Here is a 24815-nt window from a genome sequence, read left to right as displayed (position 1 = left end):
AGGGTGTGTTGCATTTTTGGCCTTAATCAACCATGGATGTGTACACTGAAGTGGTCTTAGCAATAAAGATGCAGATGTGCATATTTTTTTCTTTCCATTTTGCTTCACAACTATTCCAGTTTTGGCACATCTTTCTCAGGATTGAAATCTTTTCACTATCAGCTTCTGTGAAGAGTGCAAATCTGCCCACAGCATATGAAGGGTGAAGTTGTTACATCAGTTCCCAGTGCCAGTGTAGCTGCTTTTTGCTGCTTCTGACTGTAAAGTGAAGTAATCTATGTATTTTAATCCCTTCATCTCATCATCTCATCAGTGGAATTCCTCTTTAATAATTTCTGATAGAGCGAGATCCCTCTAGGCAGACACCAAGGATGTTTCAGGTATCAATCCACTGTTCATATAAACCAGAAAAATTCCTGTCTGACCTGGGGAGAGTTCTTTCAGGTAAAAGAACAGACCACAGCAGAAGCTGCCTCTCATCCTTCACAGAAAGCAGTCAGTTCCATCCATGTTGTCATCACAAGCAGAGACAGACATGCACAGTATCAAGATGAATTTTGGAAGTTTCTGCAGTTTTGCAGCAATCTCAAATACCTTTGTGATTATAAGATACAACAGTGAAGTTTTATTACATCCAACAAAGCTTTGGTGGCAGGCTATAGCACTTACCAAGCTCCTAGAAACAAACACAACTCATCTAGAATGAAACTCCTCTAGGGTCAGGCGCTCCAGTGGCTGGTGAAACAGGCAGCCATCAAGCATAAACCAGAAATAAAGTATCAAACTACTTGACTTACATGGAGTAATGAACTACTCTTCAAAATTAATGTTTGTCAAGTTAAATTTTATGATTGCCTAATAAAATACTGCAAGACATTATTTGATAAATTGTCATCAGTTCTGGGATTTACTGAGCGCTTTTGTTGAAATGTAAGGAAGAAGTTGAATGTTCTGTTTCCAGGGCTAGTGAACAACTGAAGCATTGCTGTGGGCAGCTCTGTGCCCACCACCCTGCCTGTTACAGGGCAGCTTTCTTCCTGAGAAACCAGACACCCCAAGCCATATGTTTGTTCATTGGTCATCATTTTCCTTCTACGCATTCCACCTTTCCAGTGCCAGTTACCTCTTTTCAGCCCTCCTGCTGCACACATCGTGTTTTTCATTCCATACTCCCTGCTTTCCAGGCCTATCTGACCCTGTGCTCTTGGCTAGAGCTGCAGGCCTGTCTGTGTCCTTGCACAATGTGTCACAAGTCTTGCACCCACCAGAGCAAGCGCAGGAGCTGCTGCCTCGCACAGGAGCAAATTACCGCGTTCAGCTAATCTGCAGTAACTTGCTTCTGTGAGAGGGAGCGGCTCCTGGCTCCTCCCTGAACCATTATTTCTCTGCTCCTTTTTGGGAGCATATGCTCCTTATGCTCTGCTCCTTTTTGAAGCCTCCTTCCATAACCTGCACAGCAGCACTAGGTAGCCTAGAGGGAAACTCACAACTGCTTTGTGTACAAAGCACTGAGAAGTTAATGTGTTCAGCTCTAATTTGGGGGGTCCTGTTTGATACCTGAGTGGATTTTCAAGGCAGCTTTTGAGTCTGAAGGGGTGGGCATCTGGGGTACAGATCAAACTGTAGTGGTGTCCTCAAGGTACACTTCCCAAAAAGATATGAAGGAACTCTTTGGCACCTGCTTTTCTGCCTTCACAAAATACTACTTAATGGCTGGAGCATTGGTGGCTTGGTGAGCAGTGCCTGAATTTTTGTCAGTATTATCTTGAAATCACAGAATGGTTTGGGTTGAAAAAAACCTTCAAGATCATCAGGTTCTAACCCCCTGCCATGTGTAGGGACATCATTCACTAGACCAGGTGGCTCAAAACTCTATCCACCCTAGTCTTGAACACTTCCAGGAGGAGGCCTGCTTCTCTGAGCAACCTGTTCCAGTGTCTCACCACCCCCACAGGAAAGAATTTCTTCCTAATATCTAATCTAAACCTGCCTTGTTTCAGTTTAAAGCCATCTCCTGATGTCCTATCATGACAGGCTCTTTTAAAAAGTTCCTCTCCAGCTCTGTTATTGCCCTCTCTCTTTAGGTACTAAAAGGGTTATTCACCTTCATCTTAATATGTATTAGTAAGTTAGCAGGAACAGACTGTGTGGAGAAGAGGAAATGATCAGGCTCCTTTGAAATCTGCTGCCCTCATAAAGTCCACAGTCAAGGGTCACTCTGCTTGCCATGGCCAAAGGCAATAGGAAGGAGGCAATGGTACTGGGAGCGTCCCAGCCACCAAGAAAAGGTCAGCTGTGCTCAGGGAGGATGAACTCTCTGGTAAATCAGTTTATGCTGCTCCCATTCTCTAATCCTTTCGTCTCCAGCCCAGACCTCTACCCTAGTGCTTTCCAACCCAGAGGGCTGCTTTTTCACTCCTTTATACCTTTCTCATCCCTTGTGTTCTACATCCCCTGCTCTCCCAACAGTGCCTTACTCCAAGTTTCTTTTTACTCAAGTTCTTAGTTCTGTCCTGTGTTTATTTGCATTAGCCATTGTCACTGTTGCCACCACACTTTTTGGATCACCTGGCCTGACCATGCCTACTCCTATGGTCAGCTTCCCCCACAAACAGCAGTTCCTGGTTCCTGCAGCTTGGATTTTGAAAACATTGTGTGTGTTTATATCCCAGAAAAGACCAAATCTAGGGAAAATTAGTGATAACTAATTATCAGCATTTTCTTGGTACTGGAAGGGCCTTTAAGACCTTGATTTTATATTGTCAAATCTCTGAAATGGTTTGTCCTAACACTTTTGGGGTTTTTATGTAGTTTGCATTAAAATATAACTCTGCAGCCCTAACAGGCATATTGGCCTAGAGGTCTGCTCACTTGGGTGCATAGGAGAGGAAAGCATGGAGTGTTGTGTAACATATGGACAGCACATCTTAAAGAACTACTGTTTCTTGGAGCCATATTTCTTTCCTTCAATGTACAGAAAAAAATGGGAATTGTATGGATAGTGTATTGAATGGAAGAGACTACAAATAAAATATATGACAGTCTGTATGCTAGGCAACTTTGTATATTGCTACATATTCTTAAATAAAAATGAATATGTGTTGAAGTGCCAGTAAGCATTCGTATTTCTGATGATTGTTTCTCATAAGTTTAAGGTAGTTATTTGAAGTGACATTCAAAGGTAATAATTGTGCTGTGAAACTGTCATCACTGTTTCATCGCCTGATATTGATTTTGGCCAACTACAAGTGATGGCCAAAATCAGCTTTCATCAGGGTTTGGTGTTAAGTACTGCTGATGGTGTTTTAAGAGCAGAACTGTGCAATTGTTAAACAAAGTAAGAAATAGAGTGACATTTAAAAGACAGCTTTGGCATATAAGTGCTTATATGCCAACCCTCCTAACCATTGGGAAGCCTTTAAAGGCAAAGGGTAATTAGTTGAGAGTATTAGGAGAGAATATCTGTATCAATTTAGACACATTAATGTTTATAATAAAAAGTTAATTTTAGGTACTTAAAAGTACGCCCTGGTATTGTGGTAAAGAACTCCAAAACCAGTTATGCATAGTTTGAACTTACTGACTGGTGGGAGGTACGTCTAAGTGTCATTTAGAGGTCAGTTGTGCTGAGTTTTTCCAGGTGAGATGGAGTTTGTCACATACTCCTCTCTTTTGCCCCCCTCCTCAATGGCACATGGCTTTTTGGTACTGCCACTGGTGGCTGCTGAGGAGATGGTAACACTCTTGCACTAGCTTGCCTTATTCAGAGCCTCAGTGCTGACTCCTGTCACAGTCTGCTTACCTCTCCAGGTTCTTCTGTGTGAGCTCAGCCTCTGAAATACAAAGATTATGCTCATAAGAAAGACCCAGAGTAAAAGAGCTTAGACTAGTGATGAGATTTGGTATTTTTTTAATTGCTCAGACCATTTAGGGGTATAAACCACAGATATTTCAGAACATTAAATTATGATCATATTGGGGTGCACATTTCAACCTTCTTGAGTTCTTAAATGGAAACTGTTTACATGTTGGTGATATGATTTTGAACTACAGAGCTCAACAGGAATGTGTAAACTAGAGAAATATAGAATGCAACCTCTTATTTAAGGAAGGGAGAGCTGCAAATAACTCCATTCCCTAAACATTTTCCTAGCATTGCATTAACATTGCTTTTTGAAGTGCCATGTGAGTACAAATAAAAAGTTGTAAGTAAATTATTTTTAGCAGAGGCAGTGGAAGATGAATGAATAGTAATCAGCTTGTACTGTGTCAATATCAATCTTATTAAGGAAGCCAAGTCTTGCAGTTCATTTGGAGCATGCATCAGTGATAGCATCTTAAAACTGTGTAGACAGCTGGGCAGTCTCCTGGAAAGACCAGTCTTAAGGTTCCCTGGATGTTTGTTACTTCTAATTAAAACATTCCTAAAGACTTTGATTTTTAAGAGTCCTACATTTTTATCTGGTTAAGAAAACGTGAAGAATAACCACATGGGAATTATCACACTGAATGTCCTTTCTTTTTTAATGTCCCTTACTAGAAAAACAGCTAGTGGACTATCTTTTCTGTCTTATGATAATTATGTGCAGTTCTTTGTAAGAATACTTAAAGCAACAGCTTTAAGGTGCCTCTCTCTGAATACCCTGAATTCTTTTTGTAGCCTCTTAAAACCTTCTTTGCTGATTAATTCTCGTATGTTTCTTTCCATTTAGAAAACCATTAAATATTTTCTGATTTTGCTTTATAGCTCTAGGAGAAAGTTAGCTCAATATGCTGGATTTTCCAGCTCCAGACACCTGAGTTCTGAATAAATTTGACTTTCTGTGACTGAAAATGAGCTCAGTATGCTTATCCTGACTTACATATACCATTGCTAAACCATTGCCTAACAATACAAGTCTTCCTGATGGAGACTGGCACACTTATAGGGAAAGGGAGGAATCCACTTGCCTGTCTGTACTGTGGCTGATGTGGTCAGATCCTTACTGGTCTCTCCTTTTTTGGGGTATTTCTGTCAGTGTGCTGGAAACTTTAATATACCATATCTAATTACAGAAAGGTTTTTGAAGAGCGATAGTTCAACACCTCTTCTTACTTAACTGTTTTATATGTGTGAATGTTTTGACTTTGTAATTTTGCTGAGTGCCACCAATTCCCACTGTTGGTGAACAAGTTTAAAATCATATATATCATATTGTTGTCAGAACTGGGAAGAATCAAGATCATACTAAGGTATGTACATTCTGCGGGCTCAAAATTATTTATTGCCATCCAAGTTGCTGTTCTTTTGTTTATGAAAACAGGCCTGGCAATGGTGAGAAATGAGTTGAAAATGACTGGTGGCTTAGTTATTAAAAAAAACCAACTCAGTATTAATTATAAGTGTGTGTATATATATGTGTGTATGTGTATATATGTCTATATTTATGTATGCTTAATAATGTAAGAAAGAGACACCTCAGTGTCATTGCTCAAGCTGACTGATGCCTACATGTATACTTATTTCTCACTATTTAATTTCATTCATATCTGAGGCCTTATTGCTAGAGGGAATGGGATGTAAAATTGAAAGAAAATATAAAATAGCAAACACTTAATCAAAACTTGGGGCTACTGAGGAGTATGATGGGTTTTCAATGTCCCTTTTAATCAAAACAGAAACTCTTTCCAGGGTTTGTAATCAAAAAAGTTCTCATTATTATGAAGAACCTGTGTTTCAGTGCAATGCTTATGAGGCTTTAAAATGGAGGGAATGATTGCTGGGCCTTTGCTTAGCAAGAGGAACATTGTAATTATACAGTCAGAACAGAACACTGCTCTCCTGCCCTTTTTGCTGGCCGGTGATCTTCTTGTCAGCCTGTTGGTAACAGCAGTGCCCTAATGCTCCTCTGGAATTTGGAGTTTATGTACTGGTAGCATTGCCTTGCACAGTATCTGCAGAAATCAAACTCTTTTCCAGAAGTATGAACAGGCATTTGAGACAACGTATCCACTGTCCCTCTGGATCTTGGTGGTGTATGCAATGACTTTATTAAGACTTGAAGAGAACAGCAAGCACAAGCTGTATCTGGGGCTCTTTTTATTTAACAAACCATTAGGCAATATTGCAGAGATTCTCTGGTATTTCTCTGCTTGTAGTGATGTCGTTTTTGTATTACTGTGCATAATTTTATGTGTCCTAATCTGTTTTAATTCTTGGGCTTGCTGCTCTGAATGTGTGTTTATGATTCTTTTCTCTTGCTATCTCTTTGTCTCTAATGGTCTCTAATAAACAGAAAAGGCACATAACCTGCCATTCTTCCACCTTACTGAGTGGTATCCATCACAAGGAAGCCTATGAAATTATTTTGTTGAAGACCTGCTTGCAACATAAACATGAATTACTGGTGTGCACCTATCTTTAATGTGCATTTTCCTTTTTTATTGTAGCTCACAGAGAATTGTGTAATCAGATTTGCAAGGGTAGCTCTTGCTATCGTGATGAAGATTGGTGCCCTGCTAGGGTTTGGTAACAATTACTGCATATGCAGAAAAAACTTATGGATGTAAAGTGATATCTTAAAAGATTCTTTTCATTTTTTAGGCTACTCACCCAGAATGTTGGTCTTCTTTATGTCGGAAACTTTGACAGACCTTTTGCACAAATTAAGGTATGGTTAATAAGCTGGGGGGGAAGGGGCTATTTCAATTATTTCATTTCTGTGTGATTTAGAGAACTTCAGGACTTCAAGTTACCAATATAGCTTCAGGAAAAACAATGGGAAATAGTGTTGCTTTGGTTATGTTTACCATATTCTGGATTTGCTTTTGGTTTAATCTGTGCTCTTAACTTGTCAAGGAAGTTTAGTGTTTCCAATCATCTTTTGATTAATTTTGACTCTGGTTTAATTAGCAGAAGAGTAATTTTCTTTTCTTGTCAGAGACATTTCAAAGCAAAGCTACTTTTGAAGCCCTGTAGTTCTTTAAGTGATCCTTGACAGGGAAGACACTGCAGTAAAAAGCACAGATTGTTTTCCCAGTATTATTAGATTTATTATGAAAGACTCATACAATTGCTGGAAAATAATTTGTCTTTTATGATTTATTGTTTCTTTTTCTTCAGTGGAACTATAATAGCTTCATGGTTTTAATTGCCAGTTGCTGATTAGTTATTGCCATGTCACTTGCAAACAAAAATGTTTTACAAGTATATATGGAATGATTGTGATGAGTGTCATTGATATTTTTATTAGAACATTATACTCATTAGTATGTATGGACTGATTGTGATGAGTGTCATTGATATTTTCATTAGAACAAAGAGAAGGAGGCATTAGCTTGTCAGTCATTACACTGCAATGTGGAAATGTGGTATCTGTTTTAGAATGCTGAAATGTTCCCATGTCTTAGATGATACCTGTAATTATTACATATTTTGCACTCTTGGCTGCATTGTTCCCTCCATCATGTGCATATGCTTGTGCTTCAGAATTTTACAAACCTTGTTTTTGTTTTACATCAAAATGAAATTTAATTTTGAAATTTCAGATGTGTTCCTTTGCCATCCCTAATTATGTTACTAAACAGTATTCCCTACTGTATCTAGCAAATACATTTTATGACTTAAACCTTGGTACTGTATTAAAATTATTTTAAAATAAGAAATGCATGCTTTTCATCTATTTCCCTTTCACTCATCTCCCCAGTTCCTACGTGTGTATTATTCAGTTTGGCTAATAACCAAACAATTAAAATGTTTATTGCATGAAACAGCTTGCTAGACGTTTCTTCAAAAATAATCTTGTAAACTTTTGTAAATACCTTTTTAGACCAGTGCTTCTTTAAAAGCTTTATAAGAGTTAGCTGTTCTCCCATTTTAAAGGAGGCTCAGTTTCTGCCTGCTCCACCCACTTATAAGAATATTAAGTAGCAAAATGGGAGGTTTTTCCCATGGCTGGGAAGAGTTTAAGTCCTCTGGGTAGAAGTGAGAGAAAAGAGGTGAATACCCCATTTGTTTTCTGCTGCTTGCAGTCAGCAGTGATACCCTTCCTAATACTTTGGGCCAAGGAGAGACCCTTCTGTTCCCAGGAGAGCTGCAGAGCTGCTGCACAGGATCCAGCTGCAGGACTGAGTGGCTGGCCACTTGCAAATGCTTAGGGAAAGAGGGCACTAACAGGATAAATTCAAAGCATGCAGACAGCTTCCTGCAATTTGCACGCAGGGTCTTCTCTGCTGGAAGTGGTATCTGCATCCTGGTGCCTAATAGACTCACTTGGACTTCCCTTCCTCCCTCAGTGTGCTTGAGGGATTTTCCACTAAATTTTCAACATACAAAGCCATACTATCATTGGGAGTTAAGGTATTATTTTATGTCTTTTAAATCTATTGCAAATTATTCTTTTTGGTTCAACCTAGCCCTTATGTCAAGAGAAGTGATGAGCAGCCATTCTCTGTTCCTGATCTTTATCTTCCCCTCCACGTTACCCAATCTTGCATCCTCCAGACCACAGGAACTTAATCTATTTAATTGCTCCTGAAATCCTACCTGTATCTCCGATCACTTTTGTGTTTTACATATTCTTCTGTATTTCTGTTGTTACTTTTTTTAGAGTGGGGGATGGCGTAGTGTTGAAGATATGGGCACAATAGCATTTTCTGTTGTGTCTGCAGTTCTTTATACATGGGACCATGCTTGGTAAATACCTGATGTACAGGTACTTAATTTGAGTAAGTTAATACTGGACTTTCTGGTAATATATCACTAGTGTAGTCTCATCCTAAATGTTGCATTTGCCACAGAATAGGTTAAGTGGGTAATCAAAATAAATTTCTGTTGCTGCCTTCAAAAAACAAAGCCTATTTTCCACTTAATTACTGGAGATTACAATGATAAGTTTGAATAAGCGAATTCCACAAGATGCACTCTATAAAATGTAACTTATTTTTGGAGCTATAGGGACATATATGGGTGTATGTTTGCACACTGTTGCTTTGCTTTGCTTTGCTTTGCTTCTGGTGCTAACAGCAGTGCTGCAGTGGGGAGCTGATTGGTGTGGATTATTATTACCTTCAACTGGGAAATGGCATGTAGTTAACAAAGACAAAAAGCTTTTGAAATTGAAGCTCCTCTCTGATTGCTTGAGATTCTAGATTGATTTTTGCTGCATGGCAACAGGAGGAACTGGTATAGAGTGATGGTGTCACACCTTTATAGAGATCTTCAGCACCAAAAAAAGAGAAAGGGAGTAATAATTCACACTGAGAGTTGGTGCTGCGAAAAAATGTACTCTGGAGATGTACAGTGGTCTTTCATAACTGTTGACACAGGTTTCTTTCATTCTTCCCCCAGCACTTTTTCAGGTATTTAATATGCTTTTGCTAATGATCCTATCAGTTAAAAGACCAGGGAACTACATATGGTCCTTGAATACATATAAGGCAGAGTCTTTATAACCTTTTAGTTCAAATATGCTTTTACACACTGTGTGATAGATTGGTCCCTCCTGTTATATAAATTACCCACTCATGTTCATTTGCAAACATCCCAAGTGTTACGTATTCTATTAAGATACAGCATTTTTTGCCAAATGTGTACATTAAGAAATGCCCTAAACCACTACAGTCTTCTGCCAGTGTAGATTTATTACTCAAAGTGGACCATTATTAGACAGCAATACTTCCAGTGCATTTTAGTGCACTTTCAGTTGGACAAGTCGGAATGTTACCAGGTCTTTGAAATATTCATAGTAACATATAAACTCATATCTAGTAGTCATATATAGTGCTCATATATTCATGTTTCAGTTTATATGCATTTACAAAACTGCAAAAAGAAAAACTCCTTATCAAAGTATCCCTTCCCAAAAGCAAACACGTTTGACTTTCCAAAACTGTGCAGGAGATAATTGCAACAATGTCTTTGATGATGAAGAACTGTAGATGGCGATTCTGGGAAAAGAGTTTGAAATAGTAATGTCTCTTCTAGGATGATTTTTCTATGTCTTTCTTTCTTATATCAATAATTCATTAATATATATTAATATTTATTATGTTTCCGAGACACAGCTGAACTGATAAGATTAACTGAAATTACCTGATCTTCCTTCTCAACTTGCTTTCAGTGGCATCAATGGTTGTGCTTGATAGGTGTTGGATATCTGTACTTCATTATGCAAGAGAAATGTGAATCATTAACTCCTGGAGCTTTAGAATCTTGCATCTGGTAGCAGATGGATAGAAGAAATGGGAAAAAAGAGTTTTCCTAGCTAGAGGGATCTGCCTGGAACTTAACCCTTCTAATAATCTGCTGGTTCATAGGTATTGCAAGATTTTTTATGTCGCTATTTTGAACAGAGTTTGTGATAGAACATTTGAATTTTTGCACAGTGTTGGTGATTGCTCTTGTTCTAGGGTAATATTTAGTGAGTTTCAGTAAGTTCAGTGACTTATATAAATGATGACTGTTTCAGTTAGCTTATGAGACAATTAATTATTTCAAAATTCTGCTGTGGTAATGGCTTCTAATTTTTTTTTTCCCCCAGGGGAATGTTCTTTAAGTTTGTATTGAAGGAATCAATTTAATAGAGGCTAGTTACTTTTAAAATTTTAATTTTGTTTCTAAATAAAGTCATTATAAATTATTGTTTAATTCTAATGTCCATTCAATGGTATTGTAGAACAGTTTCAGCATAGATGTTGGCTTTCAGTATCTTCTCCCATTTAAGCTATGTTAGTAGTAGTAATAGTAGTGGTTACTGTCACTTCTGCTTTCTTTCAAAGATGTCTGGAGCAATGCAATGATTTGCAGCTTTCTTTGGATCTTAAGTGGTTTAGGACCAGTGGTTTTCTTATTTATTAAACACTTCTTGAAAATTTGATGAAATGAAAAAGGTTTCTGTAAGTGAATCTTGATCAAGAAGGTAAAGTATTGTCATCAGCTGGAATTAACTGGCAAGCTTTCATTTATATTTTTTCCGTAAATATTGTTAGTATTTTTTTGCTAACAAGGATGTTATTAAAGCAAAAACTTCATCATAGAAATTTTGTGTTTATTAGAAATACCTAAAAATCTATTGTCTCAGTATACATAATAATTGCCCAATGGAAGGGTATGTAACTGGGGGTTTATGACACGTTGTTTTTAAACTTGAGATTTGATCAATGTAGATTACAATGAAAACTTAGCTACACTATATGCAGTAATTATATCTATAAAGAAAATCATACTGCTTGATCAATTTATTAGGGTTGTCAGTTTTTGCAGTTCAGTTCCTAGTAGCTTCTGGGGTTAGGGGAAATTGTTCAGTACACTGTGTTCTCCATTATTAATAAGTAATGAAGCTTCTGGCAGTCTTTACTATGAGCTAATGACTAGTTTCATTTTTTGGCTTTCTTAGCACATTAAATTACCATTTAAATAAAGATTAATTACTACTGTTTTATTTTTAGTATTTTAAGAGTAGTTATTAAAAGTTTCATAGTAACTACTACTTTGTTCAAAATAGAATTGTTTGATTTGATAGAATATGAGGACTGTTACATTGAAAAGAATATGTTGAAAATAATAATGTGTTGTTAGTATTTTGTTTTTTATGATAGGATCCCAGTGGAAAGATTCTGAGTTTTAAGTCTGCTTCTGGGGAATTTGCTGCTGTAGTTACAGCAGTCTTGCTATCAAGGACTAGCAAAGAATCTAGAGCTCTGCTCTGACCTGCATGTCAATAGCTCTAATCTGTAATTTTATTAAACTTGAGAACAGTGTTGCTGGTTGCTGAGACAGCTAAGCTGACCACCTACACTCCAGGAATGTAGTTTGGTTCTAAGCTATCATTTGTCCAACTGCCTCATTTTCCCTCAGCATATTCACTTTTAACTTAAAACATGGTAAAGCATTGTAAAGTTCTGCCAGGGAGGCCTTGCAGCGGGTAATCACCCCAAAATAATTTCTCTGATCATATCAAATCAGAACATGTAGACTCTCCAGATACAAATCCATCTACCTTTACTTTAAGGTCTGCAGGCAACGGCTCAGTGCCTCAGATAATTTAGTGTAATGTTCCCAAGAGCTGAAACCTCACGAGCTGAAACCTCAGGAACATAGCTGCCTTACCTTTGTCCAAACACTCAGACTGAACTGGTGTCTGAGAACGAGGTCAGACATAATTCATGACTCCTTCGGCAGTGTCAAACCTCTGTAGCTGATTACTGAAATGATTTGCCACAATTTACCAAGCAATCCTTTCCTGAAGAAGAGGGAACAGGAATAAATTTATGGTCTTGCTGCTCTTAAGAGGTTATTTTTTAAGGTAGGATAAGCTGCTGATTTCTCAGCTGAAGCTAGCATGTTTTTCTTCCTGGAGTGATAATGGCTTCTACTACCAATGAGTGATCCCAAAGCTTGGGATACCCTTGTTTAGGGTACAGGTCTTCAGACCACTCCAAATGTAGTGAGAAAATTAGTCCAACTTTTGCGATGCAATCAGTCGCTGTCCAGACAGAGCTCCACAGTACCAGTGAGGTCTGTTAAGTTTCTTAGCAGAAAATGTTTTCCCTTTGTGCCTATTGACAGCCACTAAGAATGTGTTGGTGTCTTAATTATTTGAAGCTTTGCTTACTGGACTTTCATACATAATCACAGAGATTTTTGTGTTCACTACCAGAGCAAATAGTAGAGCAAAAGAATTTCTCATTTATTATGGTCAAATCATAACCTGAATTTTGTTTTTGTAGCCTGTCTCCCGTTCCTACTGTTTTGTGCTGTTACTGTGTTTTATATGATGTGAAATGCCATAGAATATGACCTAGGGAAATCATGTCTTCAGCTTGAATATGGTACAGCTCTAGAATCTCTGAAGTGAAGTGTTCCTGAGAAAACAGAAGTGCTGATTTTTCTCTAAGTGTTTGGTTCTGGTTGTTCACATTTAAGGCAAGTAATTTCAAACTGAAGGAGACATCACTGAGTGAACAGGGGCCTGTCAAATTAAAGACAAATAGCTGTAACCTTCATTAGCTTAGCAAGATAGTGTCAGAGAAAGATTGTTTCATCTTCTTATTACCAGAGTTAACATGGACAGTGAGGGGAAGAAAAACAGGAGAAAATTATTTTTGGCTAGGAAAGTAATGATAGGACAGCAAATGGGTTATCCTGGGCAGAAATAATTTTGTTCTGAAAGCTGAAGAATGCTTTCAGAGCTACAGATCTGGATCCAACCTCCATTAGGAACAAATACCTTGAAAATACCTTGATAGTTTTGAGAAGGAATGTGATAATTACATGATTTGGTGATTGTGAAAGAAGAAGATAAATCCAGGTAATCTGAATCCCTACATTTAATTAAACATGGTCATTCTAAATGAAATCACCCAGGATGAGGATAAAGCTGTATAATCTGTCTCTACTGAAGTTCAAACTGCATGTTTAGGACAAAGTAATCAAAAATAATTATATATACTTATTATTGTTAACAGTCTTCCAAGAGAACTGGTGGGTGGCTCTTATGTTTTACAGAGTTTTGTGGGATGTTACAGCAGGATTTTCATATCCTCTTGCTACTTGCTTCTTGTAGAAGCTGTACTCCACAAGAAGCTGCTTGCTTCTTGTAGAATCTGCAATTGCTGGAATTGCTAGTATTGGGCTGTTGAGAAACTGTGTAAAGAAATCCTTCTCTTTGTTTTTGTTATTCTGTCTTTTGTGGTAACCACCTATACTTGTGTGTCATGCAGAAGTCAACACATGGAAACAGTTTTAGCACCAAAACTTAAAAATTATAGGGCTGATGGAGAGATAATATTTCAAAATAAATTTCTCAATATAGTGGGAATTTAGGATTTTGTCCTAATGCTTATTGGTACGATGACAATGTACAGTCTTATGGGAAGTCTGTATGGGTCAGTACATTTCCAACTCATGGGAAGTCATACAATGCTGAGATAATGCCTTCTGGACCTGTCGTTTTCCACTCCTTCCTTTCTTCTGCACTGCTTCCACATCATTCCACAGTACTGGGTCAAATTCAGCATCTATTTTTTTATCTTCAGGGTTCTTTGAGATACATGAAAAGTTACCTGGCATAGGGTTGTGGACTGTGCTTGCCTTTGGCAGGAATGATGAAAGGTTTTACATTAAAGATAAAGGTAATAATTTTCAGCATCAAGATGGTTTTCAGGAGAACACCATAGGACTTGGAGTGAACTTGGTGGAACCTGACTTGGAGTGAACTTGGTGGAACCTAGAGTACTTAGACATCTTGGAATCTTCTGTCCCAAGCTCAAGATGCCTTTCTTTGTGTTCTAAACAATAATCTGAACATATTCAGTAATTGAATTCTGAATTCATGAGAGAAGTAACAGAATCCATGGGGAGTTCTGCCCTACCCACACAGTTGATGTCTTGTAAAGAAGGTGGGGGAGGTGCTAGGGAGAATTTAGTGAACAAATTGCAAGTTAGAAAATGTAAGGTGCTAGCAAAAAAATCACCAACTGCTCATTCCTAAATTACATGTTTGTTAAAGGTAGAGAATTTAGCTCATTTTGAAAAAAAAGGTGCTTTTGAATCACTACTTTGAGAATTAATTAGGAAGGAAAAAAAAGCATATGGCTTAATTCTTTATCCCCTGATTTCTTCCTTACCTTTCTCTACATCTTGACATTGTTTGTTGCAGCTTTTCTCAATCATATTTGCTTCTCTTAAGGGCAAGAGGTCCTGACTGCCTGTGTATTTCTAGAGATCCTGGCATATTAGAGCTCTCAGTCCTGTCTGGGAGTGTTAGACACCAATAATAGAAATAAATATTAATATATTATACATTTGCATTTATATTACAGTAAAAGCCAGCATGCAGTGGACATATTTATTCTCTGTAGACATATTAAGGAGCAAAAATAAAATGCTTTTAAAAAAAAATCCAGCCTTAGAACTGGTGATGTAAACAGAAAGAGAATAACTGGAATATCTGCATTAGCACTGCAAAAACTGAAGCTGTGATTCTGTATGCTGTCACAATTGCTGCCCCTAAGAACAAAATGTTAATCAGCTATGATTTATAAATTCCCTCTCTTCTGATGGATCAGGCCCCATTTTGCTTTTTCTCATGATTGTAGGTATGAATTCAGTTTAAAAAAAATGTTCTCTGTAAAGCATACAGTGTTCCATAGAAGTTCACAGAATTAGGAATATTACCTCTGCAGTTTTCTCTTGCTGCTGCCTAAAATATAGAATAATTGCTTTTTTGTTTAGGAATATGATTTTCGTTGGGGTTTTTTGTTGAGTTTTGGGTGTTGTTTTTTTTGGGGGGGGGAGGCAGGTTTTGTTACTTCAGCTCCTAGTAGTGTTTTTTTGAAAATAAATCCAAGTTTGTTCTTGGCAAGCATGAGGTGAATTAAGCCTTCTGGAAAGGTTAAAATAATAGTTAATTGATTGTAGATCTTAATTTATTGAGCATTTTTTGTTGTTTTCTACTTACCTCTATATTAACTGTGTAGTGAGGAAAAAAACCTTCAAATCCTTTTCATGAGTATTGTAAAAATGAACAGATTGCAGTTTTTTCAAGCCTTCCATTCCCTGGGCTTACAAATGCATCTTAGCAATACAAAAATGGGTATGATCATACCTCATTTCTCAAAAAGCTTAGCAAAACAAGTGCTGACAAAGGAACCTCGGCAAGTTCAGGAGCAGCAAATTCAGAGTTGTGCATCAGGGGCAGAGCGAGCTGATGCCTTTGAGTGGCTGCAGGGCAGCTCTGCAGAGCAGCACCCGAAGGTCCCAGTGGCCACAAGCTGAGCTGAGCCAGCCATATGCTGTGGCACTGGGAAAGGCCCACCACACCTTGGGTTGTCTTGGCCAGGGCGTTGCCAGCAGGTCAAGGAAGGTCCCTGTTCTCCGCTCAAGCGTTTTTGAGAGACACCTGGGTAATTGTGCACAGTTCTGGGCTCCCTGGGGCGTGAGAAGCCACCCCTCTGGAGTGGCCTCTGTGGGGGTCATGGTGAAAGGAAGAGCATATGGCCTATGTGGAGAGGTTAAAGAAATAGGGTTTGCTTAGGAGAGAGGGATAAAGGGGGCACTCATTGCAATCCTCCTTCATCTGAAGTGAGATTGCAGAAGAAAGGAAAGTCAGACACTTCTCAGAGGTGCCTGGGGAAGGACGAGCTGGAAAATTCTAGTTGGATGTAAGAAAAAATTTGCAGGGAAGTTGGTGGGGCACAGCAGCAGGTTTCCTGAAGACACTGTAAAACCTCTGTCTGTGGAGATTTTTGAAGTTTAAAGGGAAGAGACCCTGAGCAACCTGACTCATCTTTGAAGTTAACCAGCCTAGAGCAGGAGGCTGGATTGGGTGTTAGCTGAGTGTCCCTTCTGACCTGAATTTTTCAGGCTCTGTGACATTTTGGAGTATAAGCAGTCACTACTGTGAAACTTAACTAGTTCATAAGGATATATTATTGGGAAATTTTAGAGTTGGATGCTTCGGAACCTCTGCTGTTACTGATTGAATAGCATACATTAATTAATTTCAGCATACAGTATTCCTATCAGTTCTTCCTTCTTATCTTTTCCAATGGCTGTGACCACAACTTGCATTATACAAGGCTTTCAGTACTTCCATTCTTAGTATCTTGGGATCTTTCTTGTTATGTGTTTACCTTGAAAGTGTCTTTTTTTTTCTCATAATACAAAAAATACAAAAAGATGCACCCTTTTTCCATTAAGAGGTAGAATTGAATTGTATTCCGGAGATTCAATGGTCCTCTTTCAAAGAACATGCTGTGTTTTCTTCACTAAAATGTTTGTTTAGAAGAAGAAAGATAAGTGTTTTACTTTGAAGTCATTCTGCAGCTGTTTTCCCGTAATGACACTATGGATTTTTTAATGGAGTATGTGGTATATGTTGAAAATAAAGCATCTCTGTCTTAATCTAAAAATTTGTGAGTCTAACTGGAGCTGAGAGAAGCTGGTGTTCTTAGGAATGTGTCTAAAACTCAAGAGGTTTATAGATTGTTCAGAGCCATATAACTAATTTAAAAAGAAATATAGCAAAGAAGAAAAGAAATTGGAAGTGGCAGCAGTAGCTACATTAGTAGCAAAGCTCAGGAGTAAGGGGCTGGAAGAAGAGCTGCCTGTGAGTAACTGTTAGATGTAAATGAGCCAAGAGACTTTGTAAATGTGTCAAATGGCTTGTAACTGTTGTGCATTAGTAAGGGAAGAGGGTGTGTAACAGCATTACAATACAGGATACCTGAGGAAACAACACTTCCATATATGCTGGGAGGTCACAGTCTTGCTGTCTAACATTCATACCTTCCCTTCCCCTACAGTCTTGTCTGCAGTCAGTGTTCCAGCAGCAACACTGTTGAAAAAGCCTCTTGGAAAAAGCCTCCAGAATTAATCCCTGAGACCATTAGTATTTTCTTCTTCAGTTGTTTTGGTTGGGGTCCTTCTGTCGTACTACCCACAAGATTAAACCAAAACCCAGTTTTTTTATCACATTAGAAATGTTTGATTTGGAGTTTCCCATTTCCTTTTGTTTGATAAGTAATGAGATTTGAAACCAGAAGTAGCTAATGTATTTGCCATGTTGTTGTTTTGTGGTGTTTTGATTGTTGTTTTTTTTTTTTTGTTTTGTTTTTGTTTTTTTTTTTTTGTCTCAGCATTCCTTCTTGAATTCATTTGCTTTCTTACCTTACTGGTAATTTTCCAAGTAATTATCATTGACTCCCTACAGATACCATTCTGAGAGGTACAGTCAAACAGAAATCTGGATTTTCAAAATGGTGAGCAGATTGCTCTTATGGTAGCTTTCCTGTGGCCAGTGGTATGGAAACATACTGTGATAAATGTGAGCATTAGGACATGTAGATTATGTCTCATTATAATAACGCATTAATATACAGTTTATTTTCCACTTTGAAAAGATGGCAAAACAAAAGGCTTAAGCTCTGTTTCTGAACCATAAAGTTATTGCTCACTACCAGCAAAAAATTGCTGAGAAAGATCCTGGAAATGAAGGGTTTGTTTTAGCAGTAGATGAGCACAGATATTGCAGATATTTCTCATCTGCTTTGCGTTGAGCCCTCATACTTGTCGCAATGGAATAACTGATCAGGTCATTGTAAAACTGCCAGATTTCTTGTGCTGTAGTGCAAGTTGTGCTTTGCTATTGTCCTTGTCCTCTTTGTCACATTGTTATTTCATGAGCTTCAGTGTTTGAGAGTGTTCTGGCTCCCATACATGGGTGGTTTGGAGTTGGCAGCATCTTTTGTTTTGCTTTCTTATGTTTTACAAAAATCATCTGGCAGAGAGAATGATTTGTCCGTGATGATTTTAAGCTCTTGAACATGGTAATTTGTTGCTGCAGCTGTTCTTCTGTTATAACTGCATTGTCAAACCTGGTTTGGGTGTGCCTCTGCACATACAGAGTGTAATTTGTTCTGAATAATTGAGGATACCTTGATGACAGCAGCTGTTTATGGGGCCAGCTCCTATGCTTGAGTGAGTGGCAGTAGGGACTGTTTTTTCCTTTGATGTAGACATCCCCACGCTTAGTTTCCATAAATGTGATTGCATTTGCATTTTCTTTTGACTAGAATATAATACTCAGACACTATGGCAGTGTGCTCAAGTTTGTAGGAGTTTTAGGCAATTCAGGAAACATATTGTAGATAATTGTCTTCTCAGAGAAAGTAGTGTCCAAAATTTGTATGTCTTTATTGTTTCCATCAGAAAATACTCATTTCATACCATGTTTGTGATCATAATTGTTCTTTATTAATCTGTTCTGATTTTTGAAATAAGTTCTTCATCTTTTATTTTCTATTAGAGGCTTTTGTTGGTAGTGGAGGAAAATGAAGGAAAGGCAGTGGGATGGATAACAGTCAAAGAGAAAGAATAAATAAAAAAGTAGATTCTAAGTAAAATTATAAATATCAGACCCCATTAGAAATTAATTCTAATTGAAAGGGGCAACAAAAGATGTTTTAGGCATTTTTTACCATTTTTTAGTTGTTTATTGTTTTAAAGAATGAGATCATCAGCCAAGATCAGTCTTGAGGGGGGAAAAGAAAGCAAATTGTTACTGTACAGTTTATAGGCAAGAGTATCTAAATTTATTAGGCTTTTTAGAGGTGAATTATTTTGAATCTGAACTGAACAAATGAGTTTGAACTTGATAAATGAGCTTGAACTTGTACTACCTTTGTGAAATGCAGATGATAATGTCTTTAAAATAAATTACTCATGAATAAATCAAGACGTTGAAGTTGCAAAGGGTGAGAGATGGTATAATAGGGAAATTCTTTGACTAGGAAATTGTTTCTGAGACCTTTCTTTATAGTATATGTAAAATGAATAGTGAATATCATGAATGAGAAATATTTTAAATGTCAGATACTGATAACGTTGGAGAAAAAGCAGTTGATGGCAAAAATTATCGTATTGAGAGATACTGTGCTGGTTTAGGGCTAGTAAAAGGCAAATGCAGATTAAATTTAGATAAACGAAAAAGAGTGGGATTGCAAACAATAACACAGAAGGTAGAAGAAATATCAAATGAGATAATTATGCAGGATATCAGCTTTGAAACGAAACGGGGTTGTAGATAATATCCTGTCTAATTAGAATACCTATAAAGAAGGTCACATGATCTAATTTCAGCCACCATAGACCCTGCAGGCTTCTTGTATAGGTGGTGGAAAAAACTTGAATCCAAGGGTGAGTCTGGGATCCTCTAAAAAAAGTGCCTGATGGTTGCCTCACTGAATCTTTCAAATCACTTTCTAGAGGTGCCAATCTCTCTCTGTGAACTACATATAGAAACTAGCTCCTAAATTTTAAGTAACTAACATAATGGCATAAATACTTGTCTTGCCTTTCTCTCTGGACTTTTCTAAGTATGATATTAAAGGCTAGAGTAAAACCACATCCTTATTGTAGAGCTGTTTTAACTGGAAGTTAGCATTTCCAGTGTAGTATTCTCCACAGACAAGTCCTGTAGCTCAATTGTCACTTCACCTACTGGTAATTGATTTTCAGATATCCATTTTTTTCCACCACTTCTCTCCTATAATAGAAGTCTTCAAAACCAGGTAAGTCCTGCAAACTTAGGGTCTGTTAGAGCTCTGATGAAAAAGTTGGTGGCTCTTAGAGAAGGTTAGCAAATAAGGAGGAAGATGTAACTAAACTAGATTATGCCCATGAAAGACTGGCCTTTAGGGAAAAAGATGAGATTTCATACTAGTAAAAGTGGAAGGATGCTGATCTACCCAAGGAAATGATAAATAGCACCTGTACAATTCAAAAAACGCCCTTAATATCTACAAAGCAGTAATTCTAGAGAAAAATTAAGCTGTACATAGACAGTAAACCAGGTAAGATTATTTTCTTTTGAATTCTTAATTTGTTTCTCTATTTGTGTAATTTACACTAAAATATTTAAATTATTTCTTCATCAAGTTTGGTTTCACAGCTCTTATTGCAAGAGTCACATACACCTTTCCTTGGCAGTTTTCCAGAATGATTATGGTACTGATAAAGTTTCACATTTGAGAGAGAAATATATTGAAACTTAGTTGACTAATAGGGATGCAGTATCTTGTTATGTAATAGTCAACAAAACCATTATTTATTTACTTTTTATTTGACAGTAGTAAAGCCACTGCAGTTTTATCTTTCTAGCATAAAGTGAGAATGAAAGTGAAGAACAACAGAACTCAGTGGTGCTATTATATTTCAGCAAATTGAAGTTTTCAAAATGCCACTTCTGCTTCTCTCCAAATGAAAAAAGGTGGATTGTAGAGACAATAGCATATTATATCTTTGGGGAAAATAGTTCAGAAATATTTGAAAAGATCAAAAATGTGGCAGCATTGTTAGAACCGTTGTGCAGAGACTTTATTTGTATTGCTGAGAGCTGTAGATGTTTTCATTTACTTGGAAGGGAACTGTAAATACGCAATATTGCTTTTTATGTTGCTAACTTCAGTGAGTTACTGTTTAATTGGTATAGAGAAAAATTTCTGCCAGTGAGTTTACAACCAAATGCTGTAATGAAATGTCACTTCTTTTTAAAAAGTGTTACTTTCCCTTGGTTCGCTGAAGTACTAAATCCATTTCAGTAAATGAATCTATTGATTTTAGCTTAATGTGTTGTAATAAAAAATATTTGAGCATGTTCTCAGTGGTAGATTCATGAGATGCCATGCTGGATTCTGTACCGGCAATGATGTGAGATTTTTCTCTATTTTTCATGCATGAAGTAGTGAAGTCAGCATTGTTTCGGAACAGAATTAATGACCCGGTGTCTGCTGGCAGCCAGTTGTCTCACTCAACTGTGCAGAAGTTGTGGACTCTGACTGGGTCAGCCAAGACCCTGACTGTGCTTTAAGTGGGAGGTAGCGAGGCTCTAGCCAAGCAGCTCTCGAACCTCTTGCTCCTTGCAGAGGTGGTTAATGTTGTCCGTGGTCCTCACTGCCTTGAGGAGCTGCCCATTGCCTACGTGCTCCTGCTGCACCACACAAGAAATGAAATGCCCCATTAGTGTTGTACATTAACCTACCCAGGTGTAATTTAACAGTGATACACACAAGTGCAACCCAGCTTCTGCTTCATTTGGTTAGTGGGTCATGGTTAGCCATGCTTGATTGGTGATCGTTGCAGGAGCAGATTAACTACATGTTGTACCATTTCTTTTAATCCTTGCTGGGGTGTAGGGAAGAGGCTGGTCTGTAGTAGAGTCAATGTAAAGGAATATGCAAAAGCAGGATTAGAGACAATGTTTTTGTTCTTTTAGAAAATAATGCAGGGTAAAATTACTGCATTTTACTAGATCATTACCTTCTCTTTCCACCTGTTACACTTTGGATACCATTAATGCATAGAAAGGGGTTTCAGAATAATTTAACTTCAATAGAAGGAAAGCAAAGGACGTCTCTGATTAATTTAGAAGGACGTTTATAGATCAGTGAGTCAGGATTTGGATTTACAATACTGAAGTTAATGCTAATGCAAACACTAAAGCAAACAGACCTTGAATTACTTAATTACTACCTTGTTAATATTTCATTCAGAACTTTAAGGAAAAGTCTGTACTAACTAATTACTAATTAGTAATTAGTGCTAGTAGTTATAGCAGGAAACTACAAACCAAGGCTTTTTCATTAATTTCTCCACTGTGTGTGCTCTTGCCTGACAAATCAACTCCCTTTTACCTTGGATTTCTCAACTGCAAAATTTGGTACATACGGCTGTTTTATCTAAAGCATGCTAATGAAATGAATTTAACCTTACAAGTTACTTATATACATTACAAGTGTATAAGAATATATTTTGAGATTATTGGATAACAGATTTACAGAGTTGCCATTGCTGTTACTTCGTTTTTCTTTCTCTTTTCTTATTTCTGTTCTTCTAAGGAAGTGCCTTCAAGGATTTTTTTTTCCCCTGTTTGGAAGTCTTAGTGTCACTGGCTGTCTCTAGAAAGTGCTTATGATGTTACTTGAAATACTATTACATCATGTGGAAAGCAAAATAAATGTTTTTAGCTGTATTTGTTAAGGAACTAAAGCTCTTTTTGTCCTGGGCCTTATGTAGGAGAGGACAGCAGCTCAAACACAAGTGTAGCACTTGAGCAGAGCACTCAAATTAGGCTCAGAATTCTGGGGAATTTAAGAATTGGCCCATCCAGAGATCTTTGCAGGAAACAGCTGTATGACAGGGGTTTTCTTGGAGACATCATATGGTTTAGAAAACCCAAGAGACTTTCCTTGGCTTTGCTCGCCTTAGCTTTTGCAGACTGAGTGGGTGAAGTCATTTTGTGAAATAAGAATGAAGACTAAATGTTGTTGCTCACTTACTTTGTTATTGATCCTACATATAATAACAAATTGTATGGACAAAGCCATGAAAAGTGTGCTCATATACAATGAACTTTCCCAGATTTCCTATCATTCAGGGCTTTGGCAGAACCAGCTGTTAAACCATTAATTATTTCCTGTTATCAGTGCTCACCATTCAAAGTTGCAATCTCTTTTAGCTGACAGTAAAACAAAAACTCCGATACAGTCTTTATTCATTTATCTGGAAACACTGCTGCCCAAACAGACCAAGAAGTTTATAGGTTTCTCCAACCAGATCTTGCAAAATCCGTTATATCTTCTGTAGCCAGTTGTGACTCTTGAAAGTCCTTGAATATTGTCCATTCCTCTGCCTCGTGATTATTGCAGTCTGTGTTGCCCCACCCCACATCCATTACCGTGGTGTCCTGGGAAATCTGGTTTCCAAACTCTGCAGACTCATTAATAACGAAGCATGGAAAGGAAAGAGGAGCTTGCAATGAAAGGTAAAGCACTGAGAATCCCTCTATAGCCTCATTTGACAAATTTGTGCCATTGATAGATTAGCCCTTGCTTACCTTTCTTTCAGCAGACTGACCTCATCAGCTGGCAGGCACCCTAAAACCATTTGCAGTTACTGAGCCACGATTAACTTCTCTGTCAAGCCCCTTACATTCTGTAGCCCCACAATGATCAAGAAGACCTGTGTGCTTAGATACTAGATTGTAGGTCAGATTGTACATCATGTCATTAATTGCTTTTGAAGAAGAAGGAAAAAGCTTTCTGTGTCTTAAGCCTCAAAGCCAGTTAAGCTTTGAAGTTTAAAGGAAACCATTCAAGAAAGGGGAGGGAGTTCATGCCAGCTCAATACTATAAAGGCAGATGAGAAGTGGGTTAGGGCAGTTGACTTTCACTACAGCATTTCCTTTGATCAAAGCTAATTTTTTAAAGTCTGCTTTAAGTCAGCAGCTATTAATCTTTTTGTTGTGGTGTATTATCTGTAATGGAAAAAAAAGATTATTTTCCTTCTAATTGAAATCTTAGAAGGATGAAAAATCCCTAACATGACTTTTGCAGCTTTTTTCCCCAACACGTCTTTGGTTTATTATTTTGATGCCATAGCAGTGCTGAGATTATTTTTGTTGTTATTGTTGTTGTTGTTATCGTTGTTTGGCTCCTCTTGGCTTTATGTTGTATATTATTGCAGTGTTCTATCAAGGCATTTATCAGCTTCCTCATTCAAGTGGTTCTAACAGTCACCTAAAACTCATCCTATTAAAACTCATAATTTACAAAAATAAAGGTGGAATCAGCAGAGTTGTGAAGTCCAACCACAACAATTAGGTGTGAGAATGCCTCCTCAAAATGGCAGGGTTTTAAAAATCATTGTAGTTTGACTTTTCTTGTCATGTATTACAAAATAAAAGTTTGTGCTTTATTATTGTCATGGTTTAAGTCCATCCAGCAGCCAGGCCCCATTCAGCCACTCACTCACTCACTCACTCACTCACTCACTCATTCACTCACTCACTCACTCACTCACTCCCTCCCCCAGCATCAGAACCTGGGAAAGAATAGGAAGGGAAAAGGTAGAAAATGCATGAGTTGAGATAGAGGTAGTTTAATAGGGAAAGCAGAAGCCATGCACACAAGCAAAGCAAGGAATGAATTCACTGCTTTCCATGGGCAGGTGGGTGTTCAGCCATCCTCAGGAGTGCAGGGCCCCATCGCACCTAGCAGTGTGGGAAGACAAATGTCATCACCCCAAATTCTCCTTCTTCCCCTGCATTATATACTGAGTATGATATTCCATGGTCTGGAATGTCCTTGGTCAGTTGGGGTTACCTGTCCCAGCTGTGTCTCCTCCCAGCCTCCCCTCCCAAGCTCCCCCCAGTGCCCTCCCCCCCCAGCCTGGCAGTACAAAAATCAGAAAAAGGCTTGGCTCTTTGTCTCCACATCATCATCACTGTGCTCAGCCCAAATCCAAAAACACAGTCCCACACCAGCCATTGTGAAGA

The 24815-nt window shown here is 37.9% G+C and overlaps 1 protein-coding gene across 2 annotated transcripts in view; it reads left to right on the top strand.

The window, feature by feature from the left end:
* RNGTT (RNA guanylyltransferase and 5'-phosphatase) overlaps positions 1-24815 on the top strand; it is a 171775-nt gene that overhangs the window by 130953 nt on the left and 16007 nt on the right. For both annotated transcript variants that reach the window (XM_038130525.1, XM_038130524.1), the window contains one exon: positions 6584-6650. In XM_038130525.1, the coding sequence (XP_037986453.1) occupies positions 6584-6650 (67 nt within the window). The remainder of the gene's footprint in view (positions 1-6583; positions 6651-24815) is intronic.

The sequence above is a fragment of the Motacilla alba genome, chromosome 3 (genome assembly GCF_015832195.1).
Source record: "Motacilla alba alba isolate MOTALB_02 chromosome 3, Motacilla_alba_V1.0_pri, whole genome shotgun sequence".
In the NCBI taxonomy this organism is placed as follows: domain Eukaryota; kingdom Metazoa; phylum Chordata; class Aves; order Passeriformes; family Motacillidae; genus Motacilla; species Motacilla alba.
The sequence above is the reverse complement of the archived record's forward strand: the minus strand, read 5'-3'. Positions and strand labels throughout refer to the sequence as shown.